Genomic DNA, 21,130 nt, shown 5'->3' with positions numbered 1-21,130 from the left:
TGTATATGTTCAACCTACCTATTAGGGCTACTATGATAATTATTTCTTATATAAACTATTTGTCAAATAACTATGTGTGATATAAAATGTGTTGCTCCTACTACATAACCCCCAGGTTTTCACCTGACTCTGCTGCTCCCCACAGCTCTGTGGAGTCCAGCTCATTGTTGTGGTCTTACAGTCTGCAACTCAGCCATGTGCGTATCGGAAGCCATAACTAGCTCACAGCTAAGAAAGTGTACCTTACGTTAAAGGGTCAGCATGGAGTCCCAAGTGTCAAGGTCTACAGACTGATGTAGCTAGTTAATTCAACTGACCAATTAGTCAATCTTCCCAACTGGAACAACAAATGCATGCACACATAGGCAAAAACAATCAACCACAATTCAACAGTTGACAAGGCACAGGAAGGAAAGAGAAGGAAGGGTGTGACCCAGTTGGGAAGGGAAAACAGAGGGAGATGGAGAGAGAGAGAGAGCAGAAAGGGCATGAGAGGACATTCAAAGAGTACATTTTTAGTCTTTGTAATAGAACAGGTTTTGGACAAGTCATACAAATTCAATTATAAGAAAAAAGACAGACACACACACACATAATCAATACACAGAGGAACACACTTGCTTCACTATTTAGCTGACATCTGCTTACACTGCCTTATAATGCCTGCATGTATGCATGCAGTCCCAGGAAACAGCCACTCCAATTAGTGAGTGCACACAATCAAACCACTGTAATCCATATCAAATAGGCCTACTGTGCACACTGCCACTTTCACCGTGGAAATGCCACAAAGATGCCATGGAAAAGCAGTGGCAACCAGGAGTAAAAATAGTCACTGCACTTCCTGTCCCCCTTCTTCTTCTTGCGTTTCTCACTGCTCTATTCTGGGTCTGGTAGTGATGCACAGTGCTATCAACAACACCACTCCATTACAGTATAATGGCTCACAAACAGCTGAAATGAGCCTTGTGTCCAACTGGTTCCTCCAAAGCTTTACAGTCACTCATTGTGATGAAGATTTATGCGAACCTGAGAATACATCAGTTTAACTTTGTCCCGCTGTCCTTTCCATTGACCCTCACACTATCTTGATTATTCCATCAGAGCTTTAACTTTTCTCCTTCCCCTGTCATCCCCATTTCCTCTCTCTGTTGAGATGCCAGAGCAGGGCCTACTCTGTTATTAAGCCCATCTGTAGCTGCTCGGGCAACATTGGACACAGTGTGTGTGTGCAAATTTAATACTGCTTTTAAAGTTCTCTAAAGCTACTAGTTGCTTACTGCTTGTGGTTTAAATAACCTTTTAGGATCTTGTTCTTTTCCCCTTTTTCCAACTAAATTATTTCCAAATCAGGATATCCACTACCACGTTTTCTCCAATCTATCCTGCCTCTACTCCTCTCTCAAAGATTAATAGCTTTAAAAATACATACAGTACAAGTAGAGGCCATATTAATTTGATCATATTACCAACTTTAGCAGGCCTGAATTAAAACATCAACATGATCAGTTTCTTATTTGTTAATGCTTTTAGCTTCAGTTAAAAGAAATTACTTTGGTAGCTTTAATTAAAGGTTCAGTGCAGATTTGTAGCCATGAAAATGAAAGCTGCGCATTTACGATGCAGTGAAAAAATGTATATACAAGGATTCCCTAACTTGAATAAAGAGTACTGAGATGACATTACAGTATTTAAAGCTTCTTAATATTTCTCTGATGTCTGTGTTGTTGTCGTTGTCCATAGCAGATACAGTACAATGTTTATCATGTTTACCACATTAATTTAGGGTGTTAACACACTGACACACTGAACTAGCATCTAACATGGAGTACTGGGCTGCTAGTTTTGCAGGTATTTGGTCATAAATCTAAGTAGTGGACGGACTAAAAACTGCCACCCGATGATGGTACTGGATGAAAAGTTTAGAAATCACCAAAGTGATTACAGTTCATGCTGAGGGGAACATGAATGTGAGTACCAAATTTCTTGGCGATCCATCAAAATGACATTTCACAAAAAAAAAGGAGGAGTAAGAGGATCACCCAAGCCAGATACATTCTTTGGGAATCATGGATATCTACATTTTATGACATTCCATCTTGTTGAGATATTTCACTAAAAGCTAAAAATGTCAACCCGCTGGTGGTGCTGGCCTGATCTCAAGAATCAGAAGACTTTATCGTCAGGGGAACGTGTATGTACGTACATTCGTGGCAATACATCCAATACTGTTGTGGCTAAAAAGCAAAATGAGAAAATGTTATTTGCTTCATTCAGCATAGCTACATAGTTTTGCAACACATGAGTGCATACCTGAACACACCACCCACGGTGTTTATCCTCACACACTCCCATGTACCCATGCCTGCTAAGGAACACCTATATTTTTCACAGTTGTGTGCACTGCTCTGTTCCACTGCAACAACTGGAGTTATTTTGCAATTGTCTGTATTCTAAATGAGGACTGTGCACTCTTGTCATTGTGTGTCAGTGCAGAACACAGGTCACCACCCAGTCTTCTTACCATTCTCAGACTGCCACCAGGACTTCTTGCGGTGAGGTTTGAAGGTGGTGATTACGTTCTCTATCCGGTGATTGATTGTGTTGTAGACAGGGTCATATGGCCGTCTGGAGTCACAGTCGAAACACTTCTTCTCATCCTTCAGCAGGACAGGAGAAGGTCAGTGTAACAAGGTCAAAGGAGAGAGTTGAGGGGTCAATGAGAAACGCACAACCACAGACAGAACATAAAGAAAGAACACAGCTAGGCAGACACAAAATTAATTTTTTACTTAATATCACAGTCGCACACATGCACTGACCTGAAGATGACTGACAATACAGTAAGGCTCTTTTCTCCTCATCCCGCATGTGGAAGAGGCCTTCAGGTTCTTCTCTCGTCCCACCAGCAAGTCCCCAGTTGCTGGGTAGCAGCTGCCATGAGCACAGCCATGGATGTGGTCAGGCTCCTGGCCAGAGGCAGTAGCCAGAACTGGGGGGGGTCAGGAAAGGAAATGAAATCAGTACCCTTTTTTCTGTCCTAAAAAAAGAAACATCAAAACATCAAAAGCTCTTATCACTTCCTGAGGAAGAAACACTCCAGGACAGTAAGGACTGCAGGAAACTCAGGAACTACATTTGTGGGTTTGTCTTACAAAACCAGTGAATCTGAGTCGGTTCTTCAAAGTGCTTTGTCCCACAAAGCTATCATAGACATAAACTGGTGAATAAAGAGGCAAATGCAGACAATCTGTAGGAGAAATTCACCAGTAGCAAAGCCGGATTGTTTACATAGGGGTGGCCAGGACGAGGCCAGTACTCTCTTTGGGCTGGCACAGAAATGAGTATCTTCAGTTTTGTCTGCATTGTTTTGTTCAGAGATTAGATTATTATGTTTACCTATTATCAAAGAATGTGTATCTAAATTTTCCCCCTAAACCATTTTGTACTGCCCGTATTCACATAACAATTTCTGATGATTATAAAGTTAACTATTCATACCATGAAGCCAAGAAACACACTGCACACAACAACCCAACACACCCAGCTCTCAACACCTGCAGCTTCATGAAATTCCTGCACTTTGTCAGCAAAATTAACTGGCACATAATTCACTGCGATGTCAAGCCTACGAGCCAGCTGGTTCATTCCCTGTCGGGCTTTTGTGCCGACACACCTGGGGCCCTGGTCCAACCTCCTCCCGGTCACAGAGAAGAGTTTGACGCAACTCAAAGCACAGAGACCCAATCCTGCTGCCGACAGCGGCAGCTCACTAGAGGGTACAATCACACTGATCTTCAGTGACAGTAACGTTAGGTCTCTGGAAATGGCCTGAAGTAAAAAGTCCCGTCACTTTTGTTTATGATGGGTCTGACTGTTTACAGGGATCACTATTCTAGTGGAGATATTAATGCTGGAGAATTAACCGCTGATGCAAACTGAACATTTCCTGTTGCTGCTCCTTCACATTAAAAGCATCCCATTATCAAAACACAGGGTGGCTATTATTATGAAGCAACCCGAAGCTATTTAGGGCAGGTGTATCAGTTTTAATGGTAAATGGACTACCTACTTATATAGCGCTACTCTAGTCTTACCGACCACTCAAAGTGCTTAACACTATAAGCCACATTCGCACCCACATTCATACACTGCATTCAAACACACTCACATATATTGCCCTGATGGCTGTGCCGTGTGTGCATCAGGAGATCAGAACTCATGCCACACCGGTATCCCACCCATGTGAAAAGCCAACAGGTATTTTATGCCTTGCAAAGAATTTTTATACTCATAAGTCAAAAATTAGGAACACTCTTAAGACAGCTTCTCTGAACTTTGGTACATACCAGCCCAGGTAGAGTATGTATCCCAAGACTAACAGTAACTCCTGACTTGCTGAGTCAGGAGAAACTCCTAAAACTAAGTGGTGTGTCACTCTTTGCTTTGCTTTTGCTTTGCTTTGCTTTCCTAAGTGTTTGGTCTTCAGCAGTTTAGTCTTTGTAATTCACAAAGATTAAAAGAGCTCTTAGGTCTGTAAGAAGTTAGAGGTAGTCTGGCTAGGACGCCTTCATCATTGACCTATTACCAGTCGGTCAGTTGCTGCTGGTAATGTGTCTTGTTGTGTCAGTGTTTTGGAAAAATATGAAAATAATGAGCTTTTATGGACATATTAGGTGCTGAAGGAGACAGTCTATGGAAGAAATGGAAAATCATAACTACATATCAACATGTAGACACAAACATTGGACAGTTTATATCAACTGTTTGTCTGCTTAAACTCTCCTTGAATCCTCTCTCTCAAATTTATTTTCAATTTCAAATCCAGATTTGCTGTATTGTCATAAGTATTGCTGAAACAGGTTGTATAAACAACAGCAAATTTATTATAATGAATTAAAAAAATAGTTGCAAACACAAGTATAAACAGAATTTTAAAATATATTCAAAGTTATGAGATTAAAAATATAATACATGATGTGTGTCTCTCTCTGTCCACGTACACGCACGTGCGTGCCTCACTACGAGAAACGTAATGGGGACCTAACCGAGGGTGTATAAGGGCTGCATGTCATTTGGATTTGTCCCTTTGCACGTGGACTTGGACAAGAGTTGAGCTTCAGCAAAGCAAAGCCGTGGAAAGCTTACTCTTGGCGAACCGAATTCCTGAAAAGAAACCACTGGGAAACGGATCCTGCTGAAAAACAAAACTACTGGACCACTGAACTATTGTGGAAAACCGACGAGCCTTAATATGGCCTTCAGTAGACCTACCATCCTGGAGGAACACCTGCTGGGGGGAGTCGCCCATGAGTTGGACAATAACCATGCAGGTAAGAGCACTTTTAATTTTACTCTATGTTATTAAAATCATTTCATTTGTGACTGATTCATTGAATCCTCGCATTAATTCACAGCGACACTTTATATTTTATGCTTTACACTCTAGTCTACTCTACACTCTCATGTATATGAGCTCTACATTCATTATTTAGTTAAATTAGAAATTTAATTCATGGTCTGTGAAAAATATTAGTAGGAGTTGTAATTCTTTTCTTTGGAATGGAAAATGACCGAAACTGCAATTGGAAATGGATGTTTCCACTACAAAGAGCAAGTTCCTGGTATATATAAGAAGGGAGCCTCATTTCCCCTCTACCCCTGATTAAATCATTCTCAGAGCTTATCATTTCTACAAGATGTCTGGAATCAAGGTTTCCCGGGCATTTAAGATTAATGTACCGTATTAATGAACCCTCAAAGTGAGAACAGCCAGAATGCAATGTCTTGAGAAAGACTGGGTTCGGATTTTTTGTGTACAATTTTTAAATAGTGACATGAAAACCCTGGAAATCTTGATTTTGCTGACCTCCAGTGGTTTAACTTCTCATCTTGCGGTAGTGATGTCCAGGTGTACTCCAGGAAACTGAGACATCACTGTTGGTGGTTACAGGTTCAACAGGGCCCACTTTTGAGCACACCCAACCGCACCCCTCGGTGATGCTGGGTGTGTTCAGAGGTGAAACAGGCTTGGAACTTTCAAGGAGAGAGGACTGCAAAACACTGCTTTTCAACCTGGTGTTAAGTTACTCTTTAAAGACAGATCAAACACTGCACCAGGGATCAGATCTGCTCTCTAGAATTTCAAGTGTATTTGGCAAGGGACACAAGGCTTTATGAGGCTTATTCCATTATACAGTATATCCTTGTTTTGATGAGAATTCTGATGGTCTCAAGATAACATTACAAAGGGATTTAGGTTACTCATTTGCAGACGGGGGATCCTATTTGTACAAATACCAAGGATTTCTCTAGATTTAAAAATTAAGATTGTTTCAGTGTAAGATAATAAATTGTTTCAACTGAGACCCAACCAAATGTTTAGTCTTAAGTCCAGAGATAATTCCCTTTAAGTAAATGTATTTGTGATTTTTTCAAGTTACATTTTTCTATTTCAGTCCCAGACTGTATGTATGTGGTCACCCATTAATTTCAGTGAACTGCAGAGCGTCAGATATGATCCAGACCACCATAATGGTGGAGAGGCAGGTTTTTTTAAAAGGCTGGAAGACTACCAGGGAACCATCTTTTCAGAGGAAAAATGCCATACTATTGCAACATGGTGCTTATTTGTGTTGTTGATTTTGTCAGCTCACCAATTTCCTATCATGACTGGATTTTTAAGTAAAAAAAAGAAAAAAGAAAGCCGGGTCATGTTTAAGCCACTTCATTTTAAACTCCTAGAAATTAGAACTAATATGAGGCACTGAAGCCAATAATAGCCAAATTTGTATATTATCATCTTTGTGGTCATCAAAAGGCAAACTTTGGTCAGTTCTTATATCTGTCATGGTTTTATAGCTCCTGGGGGAAAAAAACGTTTTCTACATGCTTATTGCATAGAAGCCTCATAAACGTCAAGAACCACAGGGTACGAAGGCCTTATTGAGCTGGACACTGGCCCCTCACATCTACACAGCTACTGCTTGATCAAGAGCCGAGTCAATGTTGAGACAACATGCAGTGGGAGGGGGATTATCTCAGGGAAGCCCTGCAGGTTAACAGGCTCTGCTGTCTGCATGGGGTCCCAAAGAACTGACCTGACAAGAGGCCCCAGCGACAGGCTAAATCTGGAAACTAACCAATGCAGGTCACACAGAAGTCAACGTAGACGTAGATCAAAGTATAGGATTTCGAAAATGAATGAATGATTATTTACTCATAGCTAAAACTTCCAGATGACATGACATAAAATAAGAGAAAAGCTTATTTGTATCAAAGATAGTGTGTCTGTCTTTGATACAGCACTGGAGCCCTGGTGTGACTGAGTAGCTGAGCTATGTGTAGGAGTTAAAATAAACCCTATAAACTTTCATGACAACCTGCAGCAGCCGTACTACATTCCACTGGACATCCTGATGAGGATTTCTCCTCCTACACACCTCGGGGACCTGTAGTCTGTGTGTGTTTGTGTGTGTGTGTGTGTGTGTGTGTGTGTGTGTGTGCGTGCGTGTGTGCTTGTGTGTGTGTGCGTGTGTGTGTGTATGTGGACCTGCAGTCTGTGTGTGTGTGTGTGTGTGTGTGTGTGTGTGTGTGTGTGTGTGTGTGTGTGTGTGTGTGTGTGTGTGTGTGTGTGTGTGTGTGTGTGAGTGCTACTAATTTGGTATGAGGAGAGTGGAGACCCGTGGGTCCTGCTGTCAATCTATGGTCTGTCCACAACAGGTGTTTCTAATGCTCCCTCCATACTGTATGTATACTTTCTACACGGCAACATGTAACATGTAAAAACCCCCTACACTCCGCATCAAAGTCACAGGGTCTATATTCACGTTGCCCAAAAGATAAAAAGGTGAGGGCTTAGTCTTTTCCTGCATCCGCCTGCTTCTATCATCACAGTGTTAAACATTCAGACCTGGCAGCTGTGTAGCTCAAAACACACAAAACAAACAGACTAACCTGCAAATGGAACTTGAGTGAGACAGGTATATATGCATATATGTGGATAATAGCATGCACACAAATACGTTTACACAGCACAGAATAGATTTCTGTTTTCTCGATTTTTGCGGGATCATTTATTTATAATTTCTGCAGGAAAACTTTGTCTGTGCTCAAAATGTCTCATTGTGCGCCCAGGATTGAGACACAAGGAGACATTTTCAACCTTGTCCATGCACGTTTTCCAAGACAGTTCGCGAGCAGCAAACTTTTCCATCATTCAACTCTCAAATGATTATTCAAATGCCTAAATCACATATCTCGGTAATGTTTCTTATATTGTCAATAACCTTTATCATCTGAAAAGCCTCTTCCGATATCTAGATTAGCACTCTTCAGACTCTTGAATAAGTTACGTCTGTTCTTGAGTCAGAAATAGACACAGCACATAATGGAAAAGAGGCACTAGTCTCTCCTTTGTACAATAATAACAATATTAATAATATAATAATATAAATAGAATGTTACTGAACAAACGCCAACAGCAGCGAGCCTGCCATGATGTCAGCCTCCTCTATAACTGACTGCCTCTGCTGCCTACACACCGCCCAGTAGTGAGATTTCGTAGCTGTTTAATGCTGACTGGCACACGAAGAGAGACCGGGCGCTGTACCTGCCAGTGCCTGGAGGCTTCTTCGCAGGGCTACACTCACTGATCAAGGTAGACAGAGACACTGCATTACCGCAGCCTGACACTGCTACGAGGTCACGATAGGAAGCCTGCTGGGAACAGTGCGGAGGAGGAGTTCACATGGACACTCACACACACACACACACACACACACACACACACAGGCTTGACACACACTCTAGAGGAAACCCACGTTTGCCTGGCATCTGGACAAGTCTCAGGTTGGAGCCAGCCAAGTAAGCAACAAGCAGATATGAGGTTAACATACTGTGGGTCTCCAACACACGCCTACAGTACAGAGGCCCTTGTGTGCACCTGCGCCCCCAGACCCCCCCACCCTCCATTACAGGATTATAACTCACGATTCATCTGGCACTTAACTGACACTAAAACCCAAAAAGTGCATAACCTTGTACACATGCCCCATTTTTCAAGTGAACGTCACCATCATGGACATGCTTGTTGACCGCACAAAAGACACATATTAGAGGATTTGTTCAAGTGCAAGGTAACAACCTAAGCTGCTTAACGTTCATCATTATCATCAGAGACAACAACCGACATCATGGCCTGTGATAAAATAGGAGGTCATTCCCTTATCCTTTATCTAGCTGTGAGGGAGAGAGGAAGAGAGTGTGAGGAAACACAAACAGAGCAGGTCAGATAGCTGATTTGATGGGTGAGAGAAAAAGAAGAGCGTGAAAGAGAGACATAGTACAGAGCCTTTGCACAGGCAGTGGGTAAAACCACGCAGACAGAACTTGATATCTATTCTGGAAACTGTTGGCACACACTCAAAGGCCCCTCTCTGGTTGTGCGAAAGAGACCAGGGAGGGTGGAGGAACAAAGCAGACGTCTGATGTGTATGCGTGTAATCATTGGGTTACTTGTTGTCTTTAATCTCTGTGTGTTTCTGTCTGTGTTTGTTTGTCTGTGAAAAACTACACAGGGTTCACACCTCTACTCACAGCAACACAAGCTGAGCTGACATAACTGCAGTGTCATGAAAACAAGAATTCAGAATAGTGAACTCATTATTACACAGTGGACAAATGGGGACATTTTAAATCACTTCATTTTAGTTTTCACACATTTATGATGCATGGATTTCTACCTTTGGAAACATTATTCTTTTCCTATTCTATGCTTACTATGGGGAGTACTACAATCTAGAACAACTTCATCATCCAAATGCCAAATGATTAATAATGTAAACAGTGCAGGTGATGATGCATTTCTTGTTCTTATCACGCTGAAGCTGTGACAAACGGGCCTGACAGGGTAGACGTCAGAGTATTCGTGGATCGTATGGCTGACAGTGATCAGACCACTGTTGCCTTGATGCAAACCAGGGAAGGAACCAGAGGCCAGTGGAGGGATGAAGGGATGAAGGAGAGATAAATGGAAGGTGGTATCGATCACTCGTTAGCCACTTGTATTCATAGAACTTTATTGTATAATGAGTTAATATATAGTGTCAGAGTAGAGGCTGCAACTGTGCAAGTGCAACATTTGTGAACTGCAGGAGCTGCGGGCAGAGAATATGAAAAAAGGTGAAGGATAAAAGGGTGAAAAGGGATGATGGCGTGGACAGAAAAGGGTAGAGAAGAGCTAAATGTACAAGCTCAAAGCCCCTGAAAACATGGCTTCATTATTTCTCCATAACATTAATATTCATGGCTGAATAAGCAACAATCACAGTTTAAATAAGTATAAATAAAACATAAGTATTATTTAGGAATAGTCTGACATATCGGGAAAGGCCCTTTTATGCCTTTTTGTGAATACAAAGTGGGTCTAAGTACTTGCACTGTGGCCTTGTGGCAAAAGTGCCCTGAGGGTCGCTGCCACCCAAGCCAGTTGCCAAGACTCCCTGTAGCCTCCACTTCTCACACTGCACAACATTTTAATAATGGATGAATCGTTTCAGTCATTTTTTTAAGCAAAAATGGCAAGAATTTGATGGCTGCGACTTCTCCAGAGGTGAGAATTTACTACCTTTCTGTTTAATGTATGATAATTTAATGTCTTTGACTTCTGGACTGTTGGCTGGACAACACAAGACATTTGAAGACGTGATTTTGTGCTCTAGGAAAATATAAAGGGTATTTAGTTGCAGGCCTAAGTCAATTAACTGTTTGATGTAACTGTGGAAAGAAGCAAATCCTCACATCTGAAAAGCTGGAACCAGCACATGTTTGGTAGTTGTGCATGAAAAGTGACTCACTGTACATTGAATATCCTCTTTTTTTGGACTTTTGGTCAGACTAATCAAGCAACGTGAGGATTTCACATCGGGCTCCAGGAAATTGTACTTTCTAACATTTTATAGACAGATGTAAATCCATTTAATGGGGAAATAACTAACAAATACTATTTTTTAGTTATTTGCAGCCATAGAGTTCAAAAATATGATTGAAGGCAGATTTTTTTTTTTTTTGGCTTTTCTTTTTCAAGGCCTGTGGTGGTTTTCCAGATTCCCTGACTCAGTGTGAGTGAAAAGTGGGCAGGCAGCTGACCAGCTGAGTGGAAGTTTTGGGCAAGGCTTATGTTACTCTCCCTCCATCTAAGTGAAAAGTTAATATTGTAGCTTCAAGGAAAAAATGTGATATAGTGGTTGGTTAGACATGTGAGTCTCTTTCCTTTTTCTTTCGCTTTCTTTCCTCTATATCCATAAATGGAGAGGCAGGGAGGAATGCAGGCTGACAGCTGAGAGAAAGGAAAGGGGGCGGCGGTGGTGCTGTTGGTGTGTGTGTGTGTGCGGGGGGTCTCAGCTCACAAAATACTGCTGTTCAACCGGCTATTAGCCTGTAACAGCAGGCTATGCACGGTCACCCTGCATCGTATTGTGCACTATTCAGTTCTCCTGGCCTCTCGTAGCCACGCATCACATTCAGGTATATTATTGAGCTGCTTTGAGTATCACATGGCTGACAATCTTCATATTACGCCACAAAGACAGGTTGTTCCTCAGATGTCATATACAGTGTTACCGTGGCAGCAGTCATGCTGTTTCAGTCATCAAGCAGGGGACAGACTGTCGACTGTTGTTAACCTATTCTGGGCTAACAGTTATAAAAGGCGTGAGATCATTATGCTCATGCCAAAGGACAGTGAAAACTGATGGTTAGTGCTAAATTCTTCCACGAGGTCCTGCTTTTTTGTCAGAGGCAGCCTTACAGAATGCACCGTGCAGCTTGCAGGGCATCCGAGTTTTCGTTTCCAACAATGAATTCCACCCCTGCTCCCTTCCCCCCCAGGTGTGTTCTGCTTGTATTCCTGGCTTCCACCCCTGCCCCTGATTCCCTCTCTGTTTTTGACCAGCCTAAGTAAACGGAAGGTACAGTACACAAGAACTTTTTAAAACGTTCCTCCGTTGCTATGGGACAGAATTCATCTCCTGCAAAGAGGAGTCTGTTGCATGTGATGCAGTCTCACTACCAGACAATCAGGGATACAGACCAGGCCTAGTCAGCTTGTTTGAGATGGAGATTCCTACCGGCAGCTAGATGACTTTTCAGTTTTCATTCCAAAAAGTAGCATGTATAGTTTCCCCTTTGATATGTACTGTCATTACATCTCTACTACAGGAAATGTTTGAATGAATGACCGAAACCTCACGAATGCACAAGCCAACATGTAGGTCAAGAGGAGTCACTAGATGGTTTAATGAGTGTGAAAATTATGTGACTGTAATGGCATGTGAATCGTGAGCTATGGCTTTCTCAGTCCCCAGATCCCAAGCCCACTGACCGCTGGCTAAACCCTCTGTCCCAAACAGTGATTCCCGTCTTAGCAGCTGTTAATAAGCACAGCAGGTCAGTCGAGCTTTGATTTTCTCCATGTGCTGAGGCGATGGCCGTGGGGCTATCGTAAGAGAAATGCTTACTCTATACTGAGTCTAGTATACAGTAAGTTAGTTTGAAGGGGTGGTGTCATTTTTTTACCACTTTTCCAAACCCAAAAAGACAACAGAGAGAGTGTGACTACTAGCTCCAACAGGGTGTTTGACTGCTCCATGGACTTCTGCTTAAAAGGCCAAGAGTTAGTGTATCATTATCTAACTATCATAGTACCGAACAGTATAAACATACTGCTTGAAAACACAGTAAAATCGGCCACTTCAGCGGACAAAATCATTGGCTGCTGACCAAAAATGAGAGGGTGCTTGATGCATCACCATTAATACTGTAAATTGAATATGTACTGTGTGACAATGAAAAGCTTAAGGTCTCTTCCTCACTGAAAGTTAGATGAGAGGATCAATAGCTTTTTCCCCCTTTCCAGTCTTTATGCTGCATTATGATGATAGCTTCATAACTGGCGTACCGATATCTGAGAGTGGCATCAATCTTCTCTTCTAACTCTTGGCAAGAAATGCCAAACTATTCCTTTAAGGGGGATAAGGTTTAGCAAAGGGTTAATTAAATAGCTATGGGAGATTTTGGACTGACATGTTAGACAGCAACACCACCATCAAAACATCTGATGAGGGAATGTCTTCTGGCAGACCGGTGCTCTAGCCTGCAGAGTTCGGAGAATTAGGGTGTTTTCATATTAAGTACGACCCCCCCCCCAATTAATTTGTCATCCATCTGTAGCCACCTAATCCCACAGACTAACTCCAGCTCCATGCGTGTGTGGTGGGGTGAGCGGGAGTACGGATGTGGCATCAACATGACACATTCCACTGGAGCCAGCTGGCAAGACACAGTTTGCTGTCAAACGTACCAGCGTAAACAATGTAGGACACCGAGATGAACAGACAAACAGATGCACAAGAAAGCACACACTGACGCCAGGGACACATATGTGGTCAGACAGGAGGCAATGCCGGGAGAGCATGAACAAAACACATTGCCAATAATACTAAAATGACAGCATGGACAGATCCGGTATCAGCTCGCCCGGGGCAGTGAGCAGACAAGAATAGAATCGTTTTAAGACAGGCAATGAGCAATGAGGCAATGCATACCCGACCGGAGTGAGTGTGGGACTAGGTGGCACAGATATGTTTAGCACTAACCATCAGACAGCTACTTTAAAACCCGGACAGAGAAAAGTCAACAGCCCTTTATTTTTAACTCCTCTTAGCTAATTAGTTTACATTCTCCCTCACTGTCTCTGTTCTCTCTTTGCTCTGCACTTAGCTGATGGATGGTCAACTCCCACAGCCAAACATCCAGCTGTTCTCCTCCCTCCTCGCCTCTTTATTAGTCTCAGCTCTCGCTTCCCATCTCTCTTCTCTTCTAACGTCCACCGCACCTCCCTCGGCAGCTCCGACTCCCCTCTCTGCCCTGCTGTTCACCTTCTTCACTGCTTTCATCCTCCCTTCCTTAATCAGAACCCAGGGCCTCACTTGTAAAAATGACTGCTGACCTTAACGTCTTGTATCATTTTAGAAAATGAGGAGAAGATGGTTTCCAAAGCGGCGCTGTCATTAGTGATATGAAAGGTGGAAGCATAGCGAGAGGCCCAGAGCTGGAGAGTTGTCACAAAAATTCCCGCAGGATTATTTTAGTTATTTAAAAAAAATGGAAAAAAAGAAGCTATATTAATACATTATAAATATCTCTTACTACGCCGAGGCCTGGTCCACATGACATTTTAAATCTGGAAAATAAGAAAAGTAACTTTAACATTTGATATATCACAGAATGTAGCTATTGCCCAAGTCTGTAGCAATATTGGCCCTTTAATACATCTGTTGGTTTGGCAGTAAGCCCAAAATTTATACATAAACCACTAAGGTTCTCCAGTGAGTTCTGTAAGTACTGCTTGTGGTGTGCCCCACAGTTAAGTCCTGGGCCCCATTGTTTCTTATGTGTACATGCTGCCAAGCTCTATCAGCTGAAAACCAGGCACCTGGTTCCATCCCTACACAGATGACACACAGCTCTATATCCCAGCTTCACCTGATGATAGAACTCTTTACCATATTTTACCTCACCAACAGTATTATTTGCTATTTGTTATATCAGTTTTTAAATATTTCCTTTTACTTGTCTCTCTCTGCTTTTTTTTAAATATTCCTAATCCTTTTACATGTATTATTTTTCTTTTTTGAGATAAACACTGTGTTTGGTATTTTTGAATATGATCAACATGAGGAAATAGGAGTCCTCTGGCTTCAGGTGATTTCTGTTAAGTATTAAATTCATATCAAAGAATATGATAAACAAGACCTGTTTAAATTTGTATTTGAAAATCATTTATATTTCGAAACCCAAAACGTACTTGTCATTTTCCACATACAGTATTTGGACTACATTCATTATATATTTTTTTCTTGGCTTGACATGGCCTTTGACTCTTCCTCAGCTGTTTCTGAGTTTGTCACTGACCGCCTGGCTGTCTGTCTAACAGACAGAGAGTTTCAGTGAGTGAGGCCAGACGCTGGCCATTACACAGGCTGTTGCATTGACAAGGCATGGCACTGGGAGGCAGCTGGTCCTGCCCGGAAGAGACATCCACATTCCTTTCCCATCCTGGAGATGTCTGAATCACTCCATGTTTGATTGGAAATATGAAACAAGGCATCATGAAGGACAGGTGGAGAGTGGAGAGTGGAGCTGAATGGAAGTCCTGCCCTTCCTGCCTCTGCCCAGCCTTCATTCAAACATTCTTACAGAGACAAAACAGCCTTTTAAATAGTCTCTCTGACCTCTATATTGACCCTGGGAAAACCCACACTTATGATCAGATGGTTGTGAGTTTGTATCTTCTGATCATCTTTGAAAACTGAAAATTTCCAAGATACAATTTTTAAAAAATACGTCAACGTCAAATTCTTAGGGTAAACCTCAGTTCTTAGTCCTTAGCACTGATGAGAAAACTCTCCTTGTATGCTTCTGATGCTGGGACCGCTACGAACAATGCCGCAATAGTAGCAACCACAGAACCTAAAGGTTACAAAGTGCACTGGGATTTTGATGATTACGATGATCGTGTCTGTAAAATTCTCCTCTAAAGCCAGCTACCGGCTACAAAGTCTCAGCCATGCTCCCTGAGGCTCAATAAATCTACCAAATAAGAGGCACACATGGCCAGCAGATGTTGGGTGCAGCCTGTCGGTCAACCAGCTTACCCATCGGTTACTCAGCCGTAGAAAGTGAGCCGCTGTGGGTTTCGTTAGTGATTACGGACTTGTGTGCTCAGCAGCTGGACATAGAGCACTGAGCGGAGTGCAGATGTGTTCGCTGTAGGTGCTAATCAGAGCCTCTGATGAAGAAAATCTGGCCTCACTTAGGGGGAAAGCTCAGAGAAAACTACAGCACACGTGGGACTTGTCATTAGTCGAGGCACGCATTTGATGTGTTTGTACTTTTAGTGACCTGCATGGCTTCTGCATTTTTTTAAACCTTAAGATAATCCGACTAGTTATTGTGTGTACATCTGCCAAAGTACAAATACGTAGTAAACTGTAAAAACTGAGTATTTGTGTTCTTATGCCTGTGTGCATATGTTGGACTATCAGTGGGCTTAATGATGCAATTATATTGTGTCTGACTATTAAATGGTGAAATTGCTTTCCTGTGTTACAGAGTAGAGGGTAATCTCTGTGTGGCCAAAGGCACAGGTCAGACGCTCTGAGTATAATTTAGAATACCCAAAGGAGTGCTGCGTGTGTGCTTGTGTGTGAGGTCATTCTTTAACCCTAGACTGGAAGTGACATTGATGACCTTTACGTTTCCCCTGGGAGAGGTGACAGGGAGAGAGAGCGTGAGAAAACAAATCAGACAAACAATGCTTGATACAATGCTACACTTCCAGGAAAGGATTACTGCGCATTATGACAATGAATTAGCTGACTCTTAAAATATGCCAGTGCTGCATATTCCATCACATCTGCATATACTTTTGTCAATGTTACATTGTCATTGCATGGTATTATCCTAAATTACAGATGGTACCTTTGATAAAAAGTAAAGGGGAACTCCAATTTTAGATGTCATTTTGAAAGTTGATTTACTAATTACAGTGAGAACTACTCAGCCTATGCAAACAGTTGTATAATGCAGTCTGTGGCTCTGAAGAAGCTCTGACATGTACTTACTGTAAGACATCAGGTTTGGTCTTGAAGACTACAAAGTTTTAAGAGAAAGTCTGTTACTAACTGGGGTGCGGTGTTGGAAAGATGTGGGAGTTTACAAGCCAAGGAGCGTCTAATAAAAGTAAATAAAAACGCTATCATGTTGCATAATGGGAAATGCTGGCCTGATATTTCGACCTCTGCCGCTGCTATTTTGCATATTCTTTTTTAAGTCTGTCACTCCAAAGACCCCCAACTTTATGGCAACGCAATACTAAATTGCTTGAGCGCCTCATTAATGCTGACTTGTTCCCTCTGATGGGTTACATAACTGCGTCAACAAGTATCTACCGCCTGCTAGTTGAATTTCCCCATCATACAGAAATACATGGAAGTCAATGGCTGCCTGCAATGGTAGAAAAAATTAATCTCTTAATTTCTAAAACACTGACGCATTGGGTGCAAAATGGTTAGTTGCGATACTAGGTGTAGATGATTTTTAGGAAACGGCCTCAAACATGAATAACCACTAACTTCTTCCTTTAACAAAGTTCTAATCCATGTAGTAATATTTTATCTTATTGAAGGAACATTTCAGTATTTTTCAGCCTGACTCAGGCAAAAAAAAGTAATTCAGGGTAAGCGGCAAGAACCTCCCAAATCTTTCCAAATAAACTTTAGTTTTACCATTTCAATCGCTTGTCTCTGGGTCCAACCATATTAAAGAGAGATATTACAGTAGCCTCCTGGATTAGCTAATGTAGCTAAAAGGGAATCTTTTGGGGCAACTTGCTGACTAACCAAGCTGGTTGTTTGGTTAGATAACTGGATCTGGGGCGGATAATTTTATGCCCAGGAAATGTTGGCAGATTGGGCGATTTTCGGCTAAAAAGGTTGGGTAGGCTGACAAAATTTTGGGCTCCTTTTTCATAGTTTATCATGTTTTATTATTTTTCTCAATATTGAAATTCTGTTCTAGCTAATAATGAAATTTTTTGAGCCAACCTGGCAACACTGCAAATGCAAGCGGGCGCTTCTGGTTGGTTGAAAAGCTTGGTCAATCAGACTCGCCCGCCAGTATCTAGCTGTCAGACCAGGTAGTAGCAACAATGGCCAATACAGATTACCAATTTGATGCAAATAGTATTGATTCGTGGCTCAAAAATCCATTCAGCTGGAGGACGTTATCAGAAAAGCTCACAGTGAAAAATCTGGGACCAGACCAGACTTGAACATGAAGCAGCCTTCTGGACGTGATCAAGGAAGTGCTATATTCGGAGTTTTGCTAGCAAGTAGTATCAACACAGCCAAAAGGTCAACTGTTACACACACACAGTCCAGGCCGTCACTTTAATGTCCTTAGTAAGCAGCTGCATCGCGTTGCGGTTCTGTCGGGGTGCTGGAGACAGTTCTGACGGGTCCATGAGCTGCGCGTCTGGCGCCCGGTTCTTTGCACTGCTATGCAGGACTATGCACTACAGTGTTTGTTTGTGTTCTACATTCAACCAATTAAATGTTCTTTAACAAGGAGGCATTATTATTCTTAAACAAAATAAGAACAATTATTATTACTATTGTTATTATTAATGCTGCGTCCTTATTGGATAACATTTAGCCCCTGAAGGCAGTTAAAACATACACGGAACATTGTGGCACTGTGGTGAAATTGTGAAGTGAAAGAAGTTGCTAAGTGCGGACCAAAGGATACTTTTTTCAACTTTTTAAATGAATTCACGGAGCTACCTACCTGAGCCGTAGCCCCACATACTGGAAAAATCACGCCACGCCACATGGCTCCCCGATACACTAACCAGTGCTCTTTTGCACTACATGATGCTGTATCAGACAAAACTTACATTATACAGCAAGATGCCCCCTTTGGGTAATTCTCATGTCAGGGTCAAAAACACTGACCTCGAACGTAGACATGAGACAGCTGGCCTGGGTTTACAAGCCACAGGGTTTTATTAGACTTTGTGTGTGTATGTGTGTGTGTATGTGTGTGTGTGTGTGTGTGTGTGTGTGTGTAATTACAGGGCTAGAGGTTGAAACCAATACACATTGTGGTTAGAGGTCAGCAACAAAATCTGAATCTGATATAGCTCAAGAAAATAATGATCACATTAACTGCATCATTCCCTCTTTTTGTCCTTCCTCCCTTTGTCTCTGACTTTATCCTCTTTCCTTACCTTCCTTATCCCTTCTTCCGACCTGACATGCAGCAGTATCACACTGTAATTGTTGCTTGTCTGCTATTAGATAAAAAGAGGTGGGGGGGGGGTCTGAGAGCGCTTTTTAACGAAGCTGCACAACAAAATCTGTTACTAGCTTGGTATTAGACTTGGCCTGTGGCCTGCAGCCGTAAAAGAATCAAAAAATAAAAAGCCCGAGGTGAAGACGGTTTGACATGACAGAGGGACCTTTCTCTCCAGCGCCTTTGAAACTGCGGCAGAGCACACTGTGTGTTCACATTTAATGTTTGTTACTCATATCATGACCACATTTCTTTGTGTAAAAACAATAAAAAACTGTGGCATATTCTTTCCCTCCTCTACGCTCTCTTCTCTTTATGTGGGTTTTCACTAGAGTGCTCTGTGGGTACACAAAGCCCTCTGACAAAATGGAATCTACTGATTATACACAGCTGCCATTCATTTGGCATATATTGATATAAGGTCATTTAACTATACTATACTATACAGCAGCGGGGAACCCAAATCTCCAAGTCGTTTACCACAAAATCTGCGGTGTTTCCACTGCGGTTTCTTTATTTGCAGGTTGAAAATGCAAAAAAAAAAAAAAAAAACACACTCATTGTTACAGTGAGCGTGCACAACACCAGGACCCTGAAACTGAAGCAGACTAATGGAATTCAGCCATCATTCATTTTATTACTCACACCTGAGTTTTTCCTACCGTGACATGGGAAAATGTCTCCCATGAGAACGGCCTGTTGTTGCGACTGTTACAGGGTGTGTTCCATCAGTGGGTACTGAGGTTTTGTCTCTGTGATGTTGGCTCATTAAAGCCGGGTGAGAACTTCATTGTTTGTCTTGATATTTGCAGTCAGTTCACTGGTCACTAGTACCTGTTCACCTCCACGCTGTAAGCACATGGCAGCTCCCTTCAGGTTCACACACTGTGCCAGCCAACCCATTGTTTTCAATGTGACCTGCTCCATTTCCTATTCCTCCCCCCTGCCCCTTCATCCTGCCCCTCAAGTCCTCCTCCTCCTCCTCCTTTATCTCCACCTCCTCTTTTCATCCAGAAAAGTCCCTGCCAACAGGACGGGGAAACCTAGCTCACCGTCCTTTCATATAAACAAACCTGTTCCCTCTCTCTCCACACCCCTTCTCCCTATGCCTAAAGTCTTTCGCTCCCTCTTTTCTCTTTGTCCTGATTCTATCCAACCCTTTCTCCCCCCTCTAATTTTTCGCCCCCCCTCCCTCGCTCTCTGTCTCTAGTGCTGGTGGTTAGTAGGCTTTACCACATCATTGTTCTGGTATCCGCACATTTCCGGGGGCTGTCGCTTACAAAGGCTTCGGGAACACACTGTCTCACTCCCATTGCCTAATACCGGCTCTCACCTGCCCACACACACACAGACAGACAGACACACACACACACACACAAACAAACATCTGAGGAGGATTTCAGTAGTTCAACAAAACTCCATTCCTACACGCACACATATTCGCACACCTGCAAGAAAGGTGAATTACAGAGGATTTACTTTGCATCATGAGGCAAACCCCTCTCTTCCCTTCCCTTCCTTTCTTCCTTCCCAGTTCCTTCCTTCCTCCAGAAGAATAATGCGTTGGTTCCTCCCTCAGCTGAGCGTAATCACACCACTTCATGAAAAGTCATTACTGAGATGAAGAAAGCAATGTCTTCCTGCTAAACCGCTAAAAAGGCTCAACAGGTATTACGCCTGCTTGTCTGATACATTTTTTGCTTGAAATCACATTTGTTCAAGAGAATTTCTGCAGATGCACATGTGGACACACACTCACACACACTCACACACACGGCCAGTTTCCTACAGGTCCTCCTTCCGCCCCCACCCCCACGGGAGAAGAAAAGACACAGAAAGTGAAAAGAAAAAGAGAAAAGTGGAGGCACTGCTGATTCCTTTGTCGCTGTGATCAGCTTGGGTCCTTTCACGCTCTCTCTCTCTCTCTTTCTCTCTCTCTCTCTCTCTCACACACACACACACACATTCACACGCACCAATTAACCCCGTCTCTGACCCGGGGGTTTGGACACGTCCCTTTGACCACGCAGCTCGTCCTCAGAGGCGTCGGGAGTCTGAACAGACAGCTCATCTCTATAATGACAGTGTGTGAGGTTTATGGACACGCACTTCACATCGGACACACTTGTTCACCTTTCCACTCTGAAACCCATCCATGTCTCCTATTTCCTCCTCTGCTTTTCCTCTAATACGCTCTCAGCTGCATCTCCCTCTG

At 42.5% G+C, this 21,130-nt stretch overlaps 1 protein-coding gene across 2 annotated transcripts in view; it reads right to left on the bottom strand.

Moving 5' to 3' along the window:
• The window catches only part of lamb2 (laminin, beta 2 (laminin S)), a 56,597-nt gene that overhangs the window by 32,454 nt on the left and 3,013 nt on the right, over nt 1–21,130 (bottom strand). For both annotated transcript variants that reach the window (XM_040152544.1, XM_040152545.1), the window contains exons 3-4: nt 2,823–2,992; nt 2,525–2,660 (exon numbers count right to left, since the gene is read on the bottom strand). In XM_040152544.1, coding sequence (XP_040008478.1) covers nt 2,525–2,660; nt 2,823–2,992 — 306 coding nt within the window. The remainder of the gene's footprint in view (nt 1–2,524; nt 2,661–2,822; nt 2,993–21,130) is intronic.

This window comes from Xiphias gladius, chromosome 18 (assembly GCF_016859285.1).
Source record: "Xiphias gladius isolate SHS-SW01 ecotype Sanya breed wild chromosome 18, ASM1685928v1, whole genome shotgun sequence".
Classification (NCBI taxonomy): domain Eukaryota; kingdom Metazoa; phylum Chordata; class Actinopteri; order Istiophoriformes; family Xiphiidae; genus Xiphias; species Xiphias gladius.
The sequence above is the reverse complement of the archived record's forward strand: the minus strand, read 5'-3'. Positions and strand labels throughout refer to the sequence as shown.